We start from the raw sequence: 19547 nt of genomic DNA on the forward strand, positions 1-19547 counted from the left end.
GTCTTAACAGTGACTCACTCAACTCTACTCAAGCAGAACAGTATTAAACAGGACAACCAGGGGACAGGTTTAGGAAAAGCATGGTTTAGGAAAGCTAACACATGTTTAGGAAAGCTATGTCCTGCTTGAACAACCTGACCTCCTTTAATGACAAGGTGACCCAACCAATGGATGAGGGAAAGGCTGTGGACACAGCCAACCTGGCTTTCAGTAAAGCCTTTGATTCGGCCTCCCACAGAATTCTCCTGGAGGAACTGCCAGCCCATAGCTTGGACAAGTGCACTCTTCACTGGGTTAAAAACTGGCTGGATGGCTGGGTCCAGAGAGGGGTGGTGAGTGGAGTTACACCCAGTTGTAGGCCAGTCATGGGTGGTGCTACTCTGGGCTCAGTCCTGTTTAATGTATTATCAATGATCTGCACAAGGGATGAAATGCCCCCTCAGTCAGTTTTTAGGTGACACCAAGCTGGGTGGGAGTGTTGATCTGCTGGAGGGCAGGAAGGCTCTGCAGGGACATCTCTGGACCCGTGGGCTGAGGCCAGTGGTACAAGGTTCAGTAAGGCCAAGGGCCAGGTCCTGCCCTTGGGTCACAACAGCCACAGGCAGGGCTACAGGCTGGGGAAGAGTGGCTGGAAAGTGGCCCAGGGAAAAAGGACCTGGGGGTGCTAAAGAAAACAGCTGAGCATGACCCAGCTGTGCCCAGGTGGCCAAGAAGGCCGATGGCATCCTGGCCTGGCTCAGCAATGGTGTGGCCAGCAGGAGCAGGGCAGGGATTGTCCCCCTGTACTCAGCACTGGTGAGGCCTCACCTCAAATCCTGTGATCAGTTCTGGGCCCATCACTGCAGAGAGGACTCTGAGGTGCTGGAGTGTGTCCAGGAAAGGGCAACAGAGCTGGGGAAGGGTCTGGAGAGTGAGTCATATGAGGAATGGCTGAGGGAGCTGAGGGTGTTTAGCCTGGAGAAAAGAAGGCCCAGAGGAGACTTTGTTATTCTCTACAACTCCCTGAAAGGAGGGTGTAGCCAGGTGGGGGTTGTCCTCTTGTCCCAGAGAGCTAGTAACAGGACAAGAGGAAATGGCCTCAAGCTGCATGAGGGAATGTTGAGGTCAGACATCAGGAAGTATTTCTCCACTGGAAAGGTTAAGCATCGGAACGGGATGCACATGGATGTGGTGGAGTCACCTTTCCCAGTAGTGTTCAACGAGCAGCTGGATGTGGCACTGAGTGCTGTGGTTTGGTTGACATGGCAGCATTTGGTCAAACATTGGACTCAATGACTTTTAAGTTGTTTTCAACCTTAATGATTCTATGAATTTCCTAAAGATTGGGTATGAATTTAAGAGTCCTTGACCTCCAAATCCCTGCTTGGATCGTTAAATATCCCCTCCATTAATCTAAAATCTTATTCAATTCCTGAGTAACAGGACACAGAACAGTTAAACCCTTTATGATTATCTATTAATTCAAAGTAATGCCATTTTCTTCTGTTTCCATTTGAACTGATCAGGTAATCAGACACTAAGCACTGAATTCAATTAACATAAAAGTTCTTCTCACGAAGCTTAATTTAGAACTATTTGTTCCCTTTCAGAATAAAATAAATCTTCCTTAACTGCTTTTAAGCAGAAAAGCAAATACACTATGTCCCTTTATCCACTAGTGCTTAAAGTATAATACATACTACAGTAATTTCCTATTATAATGGAATATTTGCACAGGTTGCAAATTTATCCCTGAGGAATGAGGAATCTAGTGAATGGACACATACATTTATTACACTGAATACTCGAGGTAATGCTGGCCTATAATATCAAGCCAACAAGCTTGATGATAGCCCTGATATAATTATGTAATTAATTAGCTCTATCATAATTTTTGGTTTATGACACTAACTTTTATGTGCCACTAGTCAATTTAATGGCATTTTAAATTGAAATAAGGCCCCTGAGAGAGATGCTACTTACTGAATCACAAATCTTGTATTCAGATTTCTTTTAATTTCAAAAGATGACCTAATAAAATTGCTTTATAATTAAATCCACTCTAACTTCTCCTATGTGATTCTTTCTCTTCTCCCATTTTTAATTACGAAAAGAATTCCAATCAGAAAACACTCGCCATCGTAATTATATGCAAAAATCAGCGATCTCTTTTTGTATCTCTTGCTGCTCCCTTCACACAGCACTGCATCCTGGCTAGCTTTCCTGCAGAATTTTACTAGCACCCTCCAGAGTCATAGTGACGAAACTGCACCTTCTACCCTGAAAATCTCGTTACATTTCCTTCTGCCTTGTTTGAAAAATAGTCAAGGTGTGGGACGAAAGGCGAGCAAAGCCCCACGTACTTTCTATTTCAGACAGACATTCACAAGTGTTCTGGTATGACAAGATGTGGTTCTCCAGTGACGTAACATCAGATAAAGGAAGGGAAGGGAGTCCATGGCTTGCCTCCACCCCCAGGGGCAGAGCCCCTCTATGTGCACCTCCTATTTCCAGCTGAAAAGGCAACCCAGCAGTGGGCATTGGCACCTCCTTGGAGCTGGGGGGCTGTCATGTCATCCAGGAGCACTCCTTACCACATAGGCTCCTTCTCTGCCTGGTGCTCCTCACATCCCACCAGGATCTCACCCTGACATAAGCACTGTTAGGATACATCCTCCACCCAGTGCTTAAAATAGTGGTAAGGAATGTGAGCAGGCAGAAGCAGAACAATCCCCACAAAAGCTCTTTCCATAGGCTTTATTCTACACAATGGCCTCTGTACCCAACAGGAACACCATGTCACCGGATGGGAGCAGAGCTCAATGACTCCTTTCTGAGGTGATGATGACTACTGCATTGAAGAAACCCTGAATGTAAGTGGTACTTTGCCACACAGAAAGCACGGCAAACACAGAACAATACTCTGCTTCTGAAAGCCATCACATCAGTTCAACCATTGATGCCTGGGAAATGGATGTGCTGGAGATACTCGAGATGACACAGAACAGTTAAGAGAACACTTGATAATACTGGATGGTAAAGACAAACAGATTAAAATATTATCATTTCCCTGCAGACATAATCATATTCTGTTCCATTTCTACTCCCTAAAAAATTAATAACAGACAGATATTGAGCACAAATGGAACTTAAACAGTTTGTACTTGTGTTTTTAAGGCAAGCACACACTTTTGATCATGACTGAGTTTTAAAAAACAGTTATATTTGAAGTGAGTTGGAAGTAATAGAATTATTGTCAATTTCTTACCATTTGCTGTGTTCTTTTTGAAGTTATCTAGAAACTCTTCCAGGAGCTGTGACTGGTTTGGAGGGGGCAACAAACTCTTTGGGTCTCTGGAAATGTCACCATCTGACCAGGACACACATAAGGGTTGCTGGGTACCACAATGGCTCGTTCTCACTGTAAGCATTACACTTCTGTCTGAAAACAGTAACTCCATCTGCCTGAGATCAAGATCAGACACAGCCTCTCCATTTATGCTCAGGATTTCATTGCCTACTCGGAGCCCTGGCAGCATGTGAAAGCAAAGGAAAAAAAAAAAGGTAAGATAATATAAAAAGGGTAACAACTCAAACCTTGTGCTGACTTGCTTTTTATCTTTTTTGTTTGAATTCAAATACCCAAATCCTACCACAAGTCCATTAAACCAATGGGAGCTTTATTTGTGCTATAATTATACAGATTGACCTCATGCTTGCTTACTTTGATAGGTGCTACCCACAGTACAGCAATCAAGTTGGTTTTGTTTAAAGATGCTTCAGAATTGGGTGGGTGGGAGAGCAGCACAGCTTTCAAGAAGATTAGAATAGAGGCACCTCTCACAACCAGATACCATCACTATACAGCACCATAACACATATTTCATCAGCTGTGAAGAACAAGGCACTAGTCACAGAGATCAAATTATTCATGCAAAGCTGCAACAACTAAAGATGGAGGTTTTTATCAGCTTTTATATAAATCTAAACAGTAGCAAGTGCTGTCTTTCTAAGTCAGCAAAACCAAGGAGATATTACCATCAGGTAGCAAATTCAGATCTATCTCCATTTCTCTGGGGCTATTTTTCAGCTAGCAGAACCTACATGATGCTCACACGTGCCAATGAAGAGAGGCACATTTTCTGAGCAGTGCAGTGGGAAGGTGCTCACAGAAATGTATGCAGAAAACTGCTCTGGGGAGGAAGGCTTTTTGCCAGCAAAAGTGGAAGCAATGGCTCATAGAAACTGATCAAGCCCATGAAGTTCCCTGGTGTGAGATGAACTCTTTCTCCAGTCTGTTCCTCTGTGCAAAAGCACTCAGTTGGATGGCTGAACACAGACTGTCTCCAAGGGTGAATAAGAACTGTCCCCACTACACTGAAAGGATAATTCAGTTACTCTGTAGACACTGTTTTTCCTTCTATTACATACTTTCCACGGTCTTCAGGAAAGAAAACTGTGAATAGTAAAAGCTGAGAAATATTTGAGACAGCGTTACTAAAGCTCCTTCAAGTTTTCGGACTCAAAAAAGATAATGAATAGTTTTAAACACAAACAGGATACAATACCTTCCTTGTATGCCAATCCATCAGGGAGAACATCACTTACAAAGATATGGGTGAGATGTTCATTCTCAGCAACTTGGGCTGTGACAGCAAAGCCTGAAGTAAAAGAGGTTTAAATCAAATAAACTTTCTTGGGAACATTTCCCTTTTATTTCCTGTATTTAGCAGACTTTACATGAGAAGGAAGATACTTCTCATGAGAACACACCCACAGAGCATATAGAAATTATCACATGGTGACCCAGTCATTGTAAAACCTGTTAAAATTAGTAAGACTTTTCAACTCCCAGAAAATGCCACGATCTGATGCAAAAAAAAAAAAAAAAAGGTTTCAAAAAAAGTATTTTCTACCTCAGCTCCATGACATTTCCATAACACAGCACAGTCCATCTTTACAGTAAGAACTCTATAGAGTCTCCATCAGACACAGAGGTGCATAAACAACTCCAAAAAGTGGAAACCCCCCAAACTATAAAGCAATAAACTATACTAGACTAATTAGTGGGAAAGGCCAGAAAATAATAACTTAAAACTGACTTGCAGCTAAAGCACAGCATAAAGCTGCCTTACAAAGGTATCTTTGCAAGATATGCAATTATTCCTTTGCAAGATATGCAATTATTCCTATATGCATAACTACCTCCCCTAGACAAAAAGCCTGTCAGAATTAGTTCCAAAGGATATTTTTGATACTGTGCCAACAGAGGATCTCACTAGAAAAAAAAAAAAAAAATAGCAGACCTTGACCAGTGTCTGACTGAGAGCACTCATATTAGTCCTGGTAAAGGACATTCATATTTCTGACAAGCCCATGCTTCAATTATTTAGCCACTGTAGGAAAATTAGAAAGTGGACCCTTCCAAAACATAAAAAATGCACTTGCCAGTAAAACAATCAGTTTGGGTCTTTGTTATAATGCCTTGAGTTTTTTGCAGACTCATACTTTGAGCTATCAAGGATGGCTCTGTCTGCTTTCAGAAACTCAAAAGTCCCAAAGAGAGAAAGTAAGCAATGAGAAGAATAAAAAGAAGAATTCCTGGGAGCTTACCATAATCACTTATGTTTTCAGTTTTTGTCAGATGAACATGATAAACATTTAATGGACAAATTTCTATTTCATCATACACCTGTTAGAAAAGAACAGTAGCAGAAGTCATCAAAAATGAAAATGAAAGTCAAACCCCAGATACAGCATGAGAAACAAGTACAAAATTCTTTGCATCAAGACTTGCTGTCTTTACATAGAGAACTGTGTTACTTTGTAAGCATCACTGCTATTAGTGGGACTAAAGTTAAAGACCAAAAACCCACTCTGCAGTACAAGCTGACACTTTACTTTTGTACTAAAAGCCTCATTCAAATCTTCAAACATTTCTTGAAGAAAGTGCTTGCAGTGCCTAGCTACTCAAAACTGTGAACTAAAATGCAGTCCCAGAACAGCTTTAAAACCTCATTTTACACCTAAATTTCACATATTTGTAGGTGATAACTCAACTGCAGCTCAACCAACATCACAAAACTTTATCTAAAAGGAGTTACACTTTCCTGGTCTACTATGTATTCATATGGCTCAGGAGCACAATACTCAGTATTTTCATCAACCAGTCTTCTGAGTTGTAGGCCATAGTGTCTTGGCTCCAGCTGTTTCATCTAAAGAAGAAAAAGAATGGAGTTTGGAATTCATTATTTATTTCCCGAATCCTAGAAGACAGAGAAATGACACACACAACAAGCTTCTAAAATCACGCAAAAGCAATCTCAAAAAGTAATTTTCTGCCTATTTTTGTAGTATAAACAAAACTAGATGCTTAAAATATAAGATTACAGTGCTATTTCCATTTTGCCTTATGATCCTCCCAAATCCTTTAATGAACACTCTGTCTTGGCTATTAGGTTAACTGAGCACTAATATATGTTTCCAAAGATATCTCAACAGTCTTCTGTCCTTTTGAACTTAGCACTCACAAGCACCTTTTTCTATGACTACTTCTGATGATTTAGTTCTGCTTAGCAGCTTTTGCTTCTGATGTAGAAAATGTGTGTGCATGTATGGGCAGTTAGGAGAGGAGATGGGATGGCAAGCAGGTTCCCTAAGGGTTTGCCTTTATTAGATTCTATTTTTATTGCTGGATTTCATCTATGATCAGAGAGTTTCCCCTATTTTTTTTTTACCACATGAGGTCAAAGCAAAGATCCTGTCTCAACAGGAAGCCAAAGGGAAATAGGGATATTCCCAAAGGATATTAGCCTGAAAGTGCTGAGCCCCTGATGGGAGGCTCTGAAAAAATCAAGATACGGGTGAGACCAAGGCACAAAACACTTCATTTTAGCATATTAATAGACCAACAGTTCTAAAACAGGAGGAAGCAACATTTCCAAAAGAAGAGGACTGACACCCTCCCTGAGGGTTATTTAACCCCTTTAATGCAACTCAGCAGCTTACAAATCTAACTCTACTGAGTAACTGGTAATTAACTTAAGCAGTTTACAAGTTACTTGTGTTCTGAATCCTGAAAAATTGAATTCAAATGCACAAGTTGTTTTATACGTGCTATCCAAAAACCTCAGATGGAAAACAGAAATGAGAAAAGTATAAACCTCATAAAGCACTGATGAAGGGGTAAAATAAAACCCTAACAACTCTTCTGAACTTTAGCCTTATCCACATAGCATTCAAACATTTTCTGTTAAGAAGAAAGATTCCTTACACTCACCAGAGCAGAATGAAAATGTAAGAAGGAAAAGAACCAGGACAGATGAGCAGAAAGTATTCAGCATTAGAGAATGCTTATGAAAAGCTTTACACACAGAATAGAAAGACAAAATAAAACAGAAAAACATTTAAGAAAAAAAATCAAGGAATTTAAAACTAAATTTTCATGAGATACAGACAATGACAATTAAAAGTCAGCTTTACAATTACAAATATTTTGGAATTATAGAATAAGAGAGGTAAGGAATTTCCTTTTCCAACTTAATTTTACTTTTATAAATTTTATTTCCTCCTTTAGGGGTCTCGCATGGTGCCCCAAGGACTTCAGAATGTTCTGGCTCTCCCGTGCCACCTGGTGGCCAACCCGTGTATCACACAATCCCTTCAGCCTGACCGGGCACAGACAAGTTTTTAAAAGTAAAGCCTAATCTTAAACATTTTCTCAAGGATTCAGTCTCCACCAGGAGAAGCAACAAGAAGATAATTTCTTCTTAATGATGCCCTGGAGATGCATTGGGACTTGCCTAAATCAGAGCGCTTATTTTGATTTATTTTGATTTTTAAAACTATAGTTTACTCTGGATTGTTAAAAGCTTTTCTCTTTTTTTTCCTCACTCAATATTAGCACGTGAAAAGAGCCATTAAATTGGGTCCTTTCCTCCATTAAAGCCTCAAACTTCATTAACGTCAAGGCAGTTCAATGAGTTAACATGGAAATTCACCGTAACGTATGCCAAAAGCTACAGCTGGATCTTGTCCGGCACAGGACTTCTTTTTTCCCTGTTTTTCCCCTTGTGAAGTAAATAAAATATATTTACCAGTTGGCCAGAAAAGAGAACTTGGGGGTAAAGGGGTAATTTTTTCCAAAAAGCTGTTTAGCATCATTTAAGTGTCTTGAAACATGAAGTTATAGAGTTCAAGCACTGACACATATGGAGGCAGAAATGCTAGGTATATTACAACGTTCCAGAGGTGCTAGTGTTTTGCCTGTAGCTAAAACTGGTATTTCTATTTTACCTTCAACCTGTGACTCAGTTTTCTGTTCCTGGTCTACAGCAATCCCTCTCAATTTGCCAGCACTGACTTTCACAAGCAAACTCACTCTTTGAAATTCACAAATAGAGCTTGTATTTCATTAAAAGCTTATAAAGGTCATTTCAGAAGCAAACCTATATGATAGCCTTTGTCACAGCAGTCTTGAATGTCTTAATCTCCTACTCTAGCTCAACCAGTCCCTGTTGCTCCTCTGTGATTAATTTGCACAGAACAACTGGGTTTGCTGCAAGGACAACACAGAGTGGACACGTGCTGAGACTGCCCAGGGCTGGCTGCCTGGTGCACTGTCACTGCTCTTGAAGCACTCCCTGTGTGCTATCTCCAGCAACGATCTTGAAAACCTTGCCACAACCCTGCTGCCTTAGCTACAGCATATAAAAACCACAACTGAGGAAAGAGAGCAATGTGCCTTAAGCATCTCCCTGTTGCTGTCTCATTATGCATTATTAGTATTATATATTATCTCATTACTGTATTATTATATATAATGATAATCTTACCACAGTTTTCCCTATTCATGCATCCACTGATATACTATGTTCTTTCTCAAGTCCACAGCTATTTACATGGAGCAATTGAGCATGAAAAATAAGTACCTTGCATGCCAAAGACAAAACATCCTCCACCCTGTGCTCTGGCTTGAGTGTCAGCGCCACAGCTTGGCCATCACAGAAATGAACGTATGTCTGTGTTTCCCAAGCATTCTCCTTCTGGATGCTCTCTGGCACTGAGCTGTAGACATTCAAAAAATCATCAACTTGCTGCTGGAAACGAGACAAAAGTACAACATATATGAATGTTAAAAAACAAAACAAAAAAAACCAAAACAAAGCATTTCAATTACATTAGCAGTTTGCTGATTTGGCTATGATTCAAAAACAGTGCTGTGTATTTCCCCATGGCAATCCAGGCAGAGTTCTGTTACCTGCTCTCATTCACTACTGAAGGCCTGATTTTCTAGAGCTCAGATTGAACTTGCTGTGCTTTCCCATGATGGAGTTTCATGCCTTTGTCTCATACTAATCATTGATTTAACTGACTGTGGAAATATGTATCTACCTGGTTTTATATCACAGTGGAAATAAATTTTTAAGAAGAACTGCAACTACAACTTTACCTAACCAATACATGTAAAATAACTCAGTAAATAAATAGATAAATAAATAAATTGAATTGGTGTCATTTTGACAGACAATGACAACAAAATTCCAGCAGAGAGCACTGTGGAGCAAGGCTAGCCATAAAAAAATAAAGGCTTAAAGTAGGAATAAAGTGCTCCTATTTTATTTACAGTTTGAGAACACTGTGTTTCATTGACAGCAGAGGGTATTTTGCCTGTTTACCATTTTGCTCCACATTCTCCCTCTTTCCAATGCCACTCTGCTTGATCAAATAACATCAGTCCTAAATAAATTCCCTGTCACTTTCTCACTCTTCACTTTCACGCTTTCTCCTGTACTGCACTTCAGGCTGCATGGTTCAAAGGAAGCCACACGGGAGAAGACAAACACCAAGAGCTGTTCAGAATTCGGAGTCTCACATATTATTTGGGTCAGCCCATTCAGCACACCACTTAATTACCTATATCAAGGCATTTAAGTTTATGCAGATGGGTCCCTTGATTCCCCATGCAGCCACTGAAAATGGACAATAACTCAATAGAGTGGCAAGACTTCCACCCAAGGCATATCTTAAGATATCCTGAGCTGTTCCCAGGCATCCCTACTTCCTTTGTGCTTTTTGTTAGTATTTTTTGCTTGTTTTTTGTGCTGGGGGACTTTGCTGCCTACATAAAGACCCTTGATTACACAGTTCTGCCCCCTCTCAACCGGGACACAAGCCCAAGGGTTCACCACAATTAAAAGCTGCTGTAAAAGCTGCACAGAGCCTCTTTTCCTTGCTGCAGGCAGCAAAGTTATTGACAACAATCTGTCAGTAGCAACAGAGAGACAATATTCTTTTCTTTTTGCAAATAACAACTATGGCTGTAAAAACAGTGAAGCAAGCAATCCTTTCCAGGTAATTACCAAACAATGCAGAAATTCAGGTTACAGACAAACGAGATTGTGGCACAATAATAATGTGATGCCAGAATAGTGGTTTGGTGAAATAATATTAATGAACTAAGTCTTTTCATTAATCTTGTCTGTCTTGCTCAACCATCCCTTTTAACTAGTTGAACATGAAATTTCAATTAACACAGGTGATGGAAATCCTACTGAAATCCATCAATTTATACATAACAGGAGTCATGTTCTGCTACTGCAATTAACACAGTGTTGAAATCCACACCAGGAGAAGTTTGACCTTGGCGGCTGTAGGTGCAGCCTGCTCGTAATGCTGGTGATGTTGAAGAAGATGATTCCTGTGGAACTCTAGTCCTCTCAGCACTAAATCAACTGCCTGAGAATGAAGCCTGACCTACCTCCACAGTGTAAATAACAGTAAGGAGAAAGGGGGCAAGGCAGGGAGGCTGTGAGAGATTAGCACACATGAGTCAGGCTGAATTTCCCTGGTGGCTTTCTCTGGGGAAAACCAATGCTATGCCTGCCTCAGCAAGGGAGGTTTGCAACTACTACAACGGTTTATTGCCCTGCAACACTAGCACTCCAAATCTGTGCAACTGGAATAAATCTCACTATTAACAAAGAAAAAAAAAACCCCATCACCAAATATCATAGAGGATTAAGGTGATGAGGAATAGGTCCAAAGCCACATTTTGATGTAAGCTTTTATAACGGGACAGAAAGCTTTGCAGCCAATGTGAACTACGTCCTTTCCTTGCCATGTACACTGATGCTCAAGCATACAATTTGAGATAAACTTCCCTCTGTTATTAAACATGACTGTTCCTTAACTGCAGTCAAGGAACCGTTGCTTCATCCACATTTTCCGTCTCAGAAAATCTGACATGAAAAGGGTTTTTTTTTCCTGTTATGCCTGCAGTGACCAATTCCACAATAGTTCATTCATTCATTGCCACATGAAGTTATAACAACCCATCCAATTTTCCAGAAAGAGGCGCCAGGACTGTCACATGTTGTGCCACAGGGCTGCTGCAGGACCAATAGGTTACTTCATAATTTCCTCCCACTATTTGCCTCTAGTTTTATCATCCTTTTCAGGGAAAATACAGCTTCCCTGGCAGACTTCGCTATTTGTCATACCCAGGCAGCATTTTATAAAAGTTTTGATGCTGTTTTTGGGTTTTTTTTTTTCATTTTAAATCAGTGAAACCAGGCTGATGCCAGAGTAACGGTTTTCAAAGTTATGATGAATCATTTCTGAGTTGTTGTATGATTCACCAAAATGTCAGGATCTTAAAAATGCCCACGCTGTATTTAATACCCATTGAAAAAAGGTTTCAGAAATAGGGTTGAAATAATAAGGAAAAAAAAATGTTTTTCTAGCTCCAGAGGTCTGCTCAGCACCCTAAATTGTGTGTGTTTTTCTAGTCTTGAACAACCCTGCTAAATTTTTAAATCCTGGCCCAAAACCTGCAGCCATATTGACCTCTGATGGTCCTCCTGTACCTGGGAAACAGGGCTGTGCACCCCTACCTGAATTTGGAGAAGGCTGCTTTACCTAGAGCTGGGACAAGAAGACAGACCTTGTCCCTTTGCTGACACTTCACCAAAGGGAGAGCATTTCATTCTGCCTGCTCCCGAGTTCAAAACATTCCTCTGCCTCCTCAGGAAGGTTCAGAGGAGTAAATGCTCCTGTTAGCCAGAGGATGGGAGAACCATGGCAGACCCTGTTGTATAAGGCAGCTGCATCAGCCTCCCAGCCCCGAGGGGGCTGGCATCCAACCAAGGGACTGGAGTCACAGCCCTTCAGGAGAAACCTTCAGGGGCTGTGCCCAAGAGATTTGGTCACTTCTCATGTGGCAAACTTCTCCACGTTTCAGCATGTTTGAACAGGAATGAATTGTGCTTGCTGTCTCTGAGATGGGAGATGGATGCCATCTCACACCACACACAATGGGACATTCTGGAGGAAATTTTTAAGTGTTCTCTACAGGACTTGATTTCAACCCCATAATTACAATTTATTTTGAAAACAGAGGAGTGATTTGGTTTAAATACTTTTCCACTCCAGGAAATAACAGGCAAGTGGCCAAGTAATAAAGGGAATTCTGGTATTTCAATCCATTTTTTCAAAAAACAGACAAAATGTGAAGATACTTTCAGAAGGCAAAACAGTGCTACAGGATTACAGGATAGCTGCTGTCAGTGGGAGATGTCCTTCCAGACTAGGGGATGGCAACACTGTGCCCCAGGGAGGCTGAAGGAATGGAGAAGGATCATGACTGAGGCCAGGCAGGCAAAAGCAGCACATCTCCTCCTCCTGGGTATCAGAGAAGATCACAGCTATTTACTGGGTAATGCAGCTGAGGGATGCTCTATTATTCTCCTTTATTTGGGCAATCTCCAGCTTTATATTAAATCTCACTTCTCTGATGGGATGGTCCATAGACTTTACACAGATTTTATTGCCTTAAAACTCAAAATACAAAGCTTCTGTTGAAACAGACAAAGGGGAAAAATATATCCTGGGTTTCATCTCATCCCTGGAAACCATTAAGGTCAGATTGGATGGGATTCTGAGCAGCCTGATCTAGTTGAAGATTTTCATGTTTATTGCAGGGGGTTGGACTGGATGACCTATAAAGGGCTCTTCCAGTCCAACCCATCCTATGATTTGCCGTACTGTGAAAGATGCTTTCAAACAAGCATGGCCCCAAGTCTCTCTCACAGTGTTCAGACTGTATGCATTAGTGTGTGAAGAAGCTTCTAGCGGTTTGGTTTGGTTTTTTAAAGCTTACCATGAATGCTCAGAAACTTATGTTGAAGTGGTTTCATTAGCAGAGTTATAATCCTCTCATCTGACAATAAATACATTTTATGAACCTCTTTAGGGTCTCTGAACCAGCCCTGCCATAGAGAAATGCATTCAGGAATTCAAAAACATGATGATGCAGAATGAGAACAGGCATATCATACCTCAGCAGAGTTGGCTGAATTCTGCACGCCACCAAATCCCTGTCCTCCTGCTGAATCAAAAACCTATTGAAAACATCACAGATAAATAAGTAGGTTGAACAAATAAACACCTTTGCTTCTGACATGTGTTGGGTAAATCCATTGAAAAAAACAAAAAATAAAACTAAATTAAGGAATATATATCAACCTGCTAAGCACCAGGGATCTTTTGTACCTTTTATTGCTTTATTCTGACTGGAAGTCATAAAGAAATACAACTCTCTCCATACAAAGAAAATTTAAGCTGATTTTCTCTTTTAAGCTACATGCACACTCAGATTCAAATACGTATAAAATATGTTCTTGTTTATTCCTATCCACTATTTAAGATTAAAGTAATAAGATTAAAGTCATTTACCTTCAAAACCATACACTATACTGGAATTATAAATTTCACCCTTCAGGATACTGTTTGGGAGAGCTACAAATCTCATCATGACTTCAAGGGACTATTTCAAATCATTGTTGCTGGTGTCTCTAAATCTCCTACCCTACAGTTTTGCATCTTTTTAACCAATTTTCTTGGCACTATTAATCAAAACTTTTAGCTTAGCTTTAAAGGCATAGTTGACCAAAACCCCACACTATTAAGCAACAAAAGTAGCTGACTACTGTGTCTGCTTTGGAAGTGATGAAGGCAGGACCTCAGATGTACATTGCCCACATGCTCTGGAAATTTAACTACTGGTATCTCACAAAGTTGCTAAGATTTTTATTTATTTTTAAACAAAGTATATGGCTATGGATACGAATATTTCAGTGATAAGGCTGGTGCAAACACAAGGATAGACCTATATACTTTATAAATGACATTGAGATTTTCAAGTAATAACATTGCCCTCCTAAACTGCAAATTTAAAAACCATTTTCCAACTCCTTCTGCAGTCAACAAATTAGGACAATATCAGACTTACAGATGAACTTTTGGGGGGTTCTGGTATTAGCAAAAGCCTTTCAGATAATCCAAGACAACAAACTCTCTAGATTTCATACAAAATCCTGTTTCTGTCAATGCAAATAAAAGGTACCACTTCTGAACTTCCTTGTCTCACCCACAGATATAATCAAAGTATTTTATTGCTTATGATTTGTCAAAACAGTTCACCATTTAGACATAAGAAAGCAGATAAGCATTTAAGAAACTGAGGATAATGTGAGCCTAGACATCCCCCATCTGCTACAGTGCAGTTTTATTAACTGATTTGTAGAAGACTTAGCCACTTCATTAATGTTTACGAAAGCTTCCCAGCACAGAAACTCTGAACAGTTTTATTAATGTCATAAAAATAAACAAGATAAAATTAAAAGCTTCCTTGACACAATGATCTTCAAGAATATACCATTGGATTTTGAAGCTAGGGTACTGAAGATTAAAAGATACCAGCTACAGTCAAATGAACTTAAATCTAAGAAAGCAAGACTTTTTTTAATCTATTGTTTGACAGAAACACCTCAACAGAATGAGCAGAGAAGGAACCTCGACTTCTCTGCTTAACCCAGTTGGCTGAAAGAGACAAGAAAGTTATCCTCAGGCCTATTCTGATTTTGATACAGAATTATGTGCATATACACAAGTCTGAGCAAGGATGTGGCTCTCTATTCAGCCATCTTCTAGGTTCTTGGGTCAGTTTTCAAGCCATGCCCATAAAAATTCCTCACTTTTATAGGCAACACTCAGCATTTAAATTTCCTTACTTATATTGCAGGATGTTTAATTACAAAAAGAAAAAAAAATCAAGAACTCCAGCTTGTCTATGAAAATGAAAATATTTTTGGACCAGCTGGTTGCGAGGTTTGTAATAACAAGGGCAAACACCCACTGGGGGCACCTCTGCCTGTGACAGGCCTCCCTTCTCTTTGCTCAGGAAAGCACTGGGAGGGTAGCAGAAGCCTCCTCTCCTTGCCAGAGCTATAATATTCCCTGTCCCTGAGCTCCACAGAATCCCCTTCATGGGCTATAAAGCATAAGAGAAGACATATTACCCAGTTAAAAACAGGGCAAGGTATCAGCTCTGCTGGGAACAGAACTAAAGGGTATAACATTCCTTCCCTCGGTGCTCATAGTAATAAAGAAATAGAGGTGCAGGACTCCCAGACCAGACTCTGCTGCTGGGGAACACAGGGGGAAGTTATGTGAAATGGATGACCTAGGGAAAATTTCTCCTTTGGTTCTTTCTATTGTAAGGCAGAGTTTCATTAATCAATTTCACCATGCTAACACACCTCGATCGATATGCTAAAATGTGTAACAGGCAGAAGTTTAATGCCAGGGTAATACACAGATATTTACCTATTAAAAATACAAACCACTAGACCAGAAAATCCTGATGTGTTATTTTGCAACATTAAATCTGTTGAATCAGCTCTGTATCTCGAGCAGGACATGTACAGATAGGCTTGTTTAAATATTCCGCAACACACTACCACACGTGCAAGAACAGCCAATTTTCAAGTGCTGATCAGAGATTTTGTGACTAATAAAATCAAGGGCCAGGAGCAAAATTACCTAATGAACAATGCACAAAATACTGCTTTGCAGGAGCAACACAAAGACGTGGCAGAGGCTAGTGAAAACAGTAGTGTTCTGAGTCAGAATGCACATCTGTAACTTCAGCCTCACTGTCAAGAAGCGTCTCTGCTCTTATTTACCTTTTTTTTCAGGGGAAAGGCAGCAAACTTTTGTTTTGCATATAACTGAGCTTTTATTGAGAAAACACAGACTCCTGAAGTGTGGAGCTTGCACTAAATGTAAGCATGGGCCATTAGTTCCAGAAAGAGAAAAAGATACTGTGGTTTCACCAGCAGTGCAGCCCTTCAGTGGGGGCACACATCAGCATAGTCCCTCTCCCTAGAGCCAGCCTGACCCTGCACACCAAACCTGTGCCAAGTCTTCAGTAAACTGGTTTGGCATTATTTGTCAGCTGTCTGTACTGAGAGCTGACTACCTGCATGACAGCAGTCTTCTCCTGGTGGCTAAAATGTACTTCCAGGCAGTGTGTGTTGCTTTAACAGGCCATGCCAAAGATGTCTGTCTTTGCACAGACTCTTTTTCCCTTGAAGACTCACCTATGTCACTATATTGAATTGCAACAGTGCTTCAGAGTCCCAGTCACAAACAAGCACACACTGTATTAAGGACTGTGCAGAGAGGCTATATTGAAAGAAACCCTACATCCAAACAGTTTGCAATGTGCCAGAGGAGAAGTTTTGTTACAAATTCCAGCCTGATGTTCTTATGCTGACAATAATTAAATTACTGGGTCAAAACCTGTCATTCACCAATCTTATTCATCACAAAAAAACCCCCAAATTAGACATATACTCTTCACAGGTGATGATCCCATTGCAAGTTTGCTAAACCTACTGAAACCTTGGATGTAGGTTTGATGGACAAATGTCTTCTACCCTGTGCACCAACAGCACCTTGCAGGATGAACTCCAGGAGAAACAAACCATTCTATGCCATTCCCAGCAAGTAAGATCTACCTGAGTTATGGAAGGTCGCTTTTCTTTTCCTTTTCTTGCCAATGTGTCCAGTCCTTTTAGAGAAGAAAATAAACCCTTCTTATTTCGAACCCTTTGGGACAGAGACAGGGTACGTTTCCTGAGAGCAGCTTCATCCCTGGAGCAGATCTATTTAAACACAGAGACAGACCCTCTTGTATCACTTTCATAACAGCAAAATATTGACAGTTATTTCAACCTGAGGCATCAAATGGGGGTTACTTCAGTTCATCTCAGTGTAACATGACAAAGTGCAAGGACGATGTTTTAAGCTTTCGGCAGTGATGCTTGTTTCAGTATTCCAGTGGCATGGCAGCATAACTTTTTTGTCATGGGGCAAAATTAGAAGTCATAGGAAGGGCAAATCTGAGAAATTATTGCTCTGTAAAACAAAAGCTAATGAAAAGGCTCTGAATAAGAATGATAACCTATCATTCAGATATGAAATTTCTAGAGGAAGACAGACTCTCCAAATTGCCAAACATAGGAGATAAATGCTATGGCTTTGAGTTATTAACAAGGAATGGCACAAAGCACACAGATAAAAACAGTGGTGGAGAGGAACACATTCCCTGATAGGTCTTTCTTTCGGTACTACTCTTCAGACTTTTCATGCAGCAAATGTGGTCCAGCCCTCTCTGCCAAGATCAGCCTTTCAGCCCTGCCAAGGTTGAAGAGCAGAGGCAAACCTGCTACTGTTGTACTTCCCTTGAAGCTGACAGGGTGGCAACAGGTTACAGCTAAGGATCTCACTCATTCTTCTTTAGAAACACACCCCACAGTTTTCAAAAAAAGTGACATTTAATTTTGAATTGTTTCTAGCTTTAGCCTGTTCTAAGAATACTTCCTTTTTAGGAGGGACTCCAAGTCTGGAGTACTCTGGGGCAAAAAAAAAAAAAGCCATGGCCATATCCTGTAGAAGAAAATGTATTTACAGTCACAAGGAGCAGGCAGAGAGGGTGAGAAGTGTACAGGGCTGCCTGAGCAATGCATGTGGGTGCAGCCATGCATTATCCCAGCACAATTCCACGTCTAAGCACATGGGGTTTTTTTTGTGTAACACACCCATGGAAGTGCATTTGGACTTACCAGTGCATGGAAGGATGAGACAGAGAAAATGCCGAGCCTCCCCAGTGCCAATTTTGAAGGACGACTGGCAGCAGCCAAAAGGCTCTTGGGGTTTGGGAGCTCCCCACCCTGCAAACTGGATAGGTAACATCGCATTCGGAAAAGGTCCATGTTAAATTTTTCCAGGTTTTGTTCCCATTGCTGGATCTGTTTGGATATAAAAAGGGACAATTAAATGGGGGGAAAATGCCTTTGTGGGCTGCACTGAAAATTCGAGCGCTTCCCCAAACCCTGAGTAAATTGCTTTCATCTGGTAGTATATGGATTAGATTAGTTATTCCCTGCCAAAACACATTCAGTCATATTGTGTTACATCAACCCAAAAGACGACTTGAAATAAAACAAAGCTGGTGGTCTTAAACACATACTGACAAGATGAACATAACATGAACTTTGGGTAGTTTGATAGCCACAAAAACAGTTACATAAAAACACAACCCTGTGGTTCACAAAAGCTTGCTTTTTTTTTTTCCCCTTCCCTCCCACCACCCCCTTCTTTTTGGAAATTAGTTTTGGTTTTTTTTTAGCTTAGATTGTGTAGCTGGCTGGCTGAAAGCAAAGTAGAAAACAGATACTCTAACACACTGTGAAAAGCAAAGTAGCTACAGTGGTAGGTTCTCTTCATTCTTTACTACCATCCTATGGTAGTAAACAGGAGACAATACTGCAAACTGCAAAAAATCAGCTTTATAGACCCAATACAAACCACTGTACCCAAAGAAGGAATGTAAATATGCAATTCTTACAATATATCTAGCACAGGTACATGAAGATGTAACAATTTAACCCAGTTTCAATGTAAAATTGGAAAGTGAAGACTCAAATATTTACTAGACTGATAGCTCTGAATCAAGGTTTAGATTACAGACTTTAAGTATTTGTGTTAATACACACTCATTGAAACGTATTCACATGCATTTAAAACATACACACTTATTTAAACACATATTCTTATGCACTGCACCGAAGTCAAATTTTGCTCTTCATTTCCCCAACTTACATACTGGTAGTAGCAGCAAAAAATCTGCCCTGGAGATTGTACAACTAATGTACATCACACAGTAATACCTATAGGTAGTGCAAATAAAAAAGGCAGCAAGCACACTGATAAATGAGAAGGTAGAAAAGGCAAGGAACACTGAGATTGGGTACTGACGACTATTGAGCCCCTGACAACACTGAGCTTCCAATGTCAGCTCCAATCACTGCAGGCTGCCTGTTCAACAGGTGTTTAGGTCTGTGGAGAAAGTTCATCACGTTTTCTCTAATAAGCCTTGGCTTCATACCTTTTCCTGGCACACCTGCCTGTCCCCACGTGCACTGGACATTATCACCTCACACTGGGATTAGCCAAGGCTGGGACAAGCACCTTTGCAGCTCAGGAAACAAGCTGACAAATATAAAAACCTCAGGTGGACTATGTCCTTTAGGCTTGTTTAGAAGCAAAATCAGTTCACTTTCCTTATAATGCTGCCAAATATTTCAAGAATTAAACAAGTATTTTGCCACTTTACTTTCAAGTATTAAGATGTAAGCAGAGAAATGGCAAAATAGGGCCTG

The 19547-nt window shown here is 40.4% G+C and overlaps 1 protein-coding gene across 1 annotated transcript in view; it reads right to left on the reverse strand.

Annotated features, from left to right (window-relative positions):
- TIAM2 (TIAM Rac1 associated GEF 2) overlaps window positions 1-19547 on the reverse strand; it is an 88766-nt gene that overhangs the window by 47452 nt on the left and 21767 nt on the right. The window contains exons 6-13 of the mRNA XM_054514355.1: window positions 17949-18134; window positions 16842-16988; window positions 13317-13379; window positions 8910-9077; window positions 6084-6194; window positions 5593-5671; window positions 4548-4640; window positions 3248-3508 (exon numbers count right to left, since the gene is read on the reverse strand). Of these exons, the coding sequence (XP_054370330.1) occupies window positions 3248-3508; window positions 4548-4640; window positions 5593-5671; window positions 6084-6194; window positions 8910-9077; window positions 13317-13379; window positions 16842-16988; window positions 17949-18134 (1108 nt within the window). The remainder of the gene's footprint in view (window positions 1-3247; window positions 3509-4547; window positions 4641-5592; window positions 5672-6083; window positions 6195-8909; window positions 9078-13316; window positions 13380-16841; window positions 16989-17948; window positions 18135-19547) is intronic.

Source organism: Molothrus ater, chromosome 3 (assembly GCF_012460135.2).
Source record: "Molothrus ater isolate BHLD 08-10-18 breed brown headed cowbird chromosome 3, BPBGC_Mater_1.1, whole genome shotgun sequence".
Taxonomy (NCBI): domain Eukaryota; kingdom Metazoa; phylum Chordata; class Aves; order Passeriformes; family Icteridae; genus Molothrus; species Molothrus ater.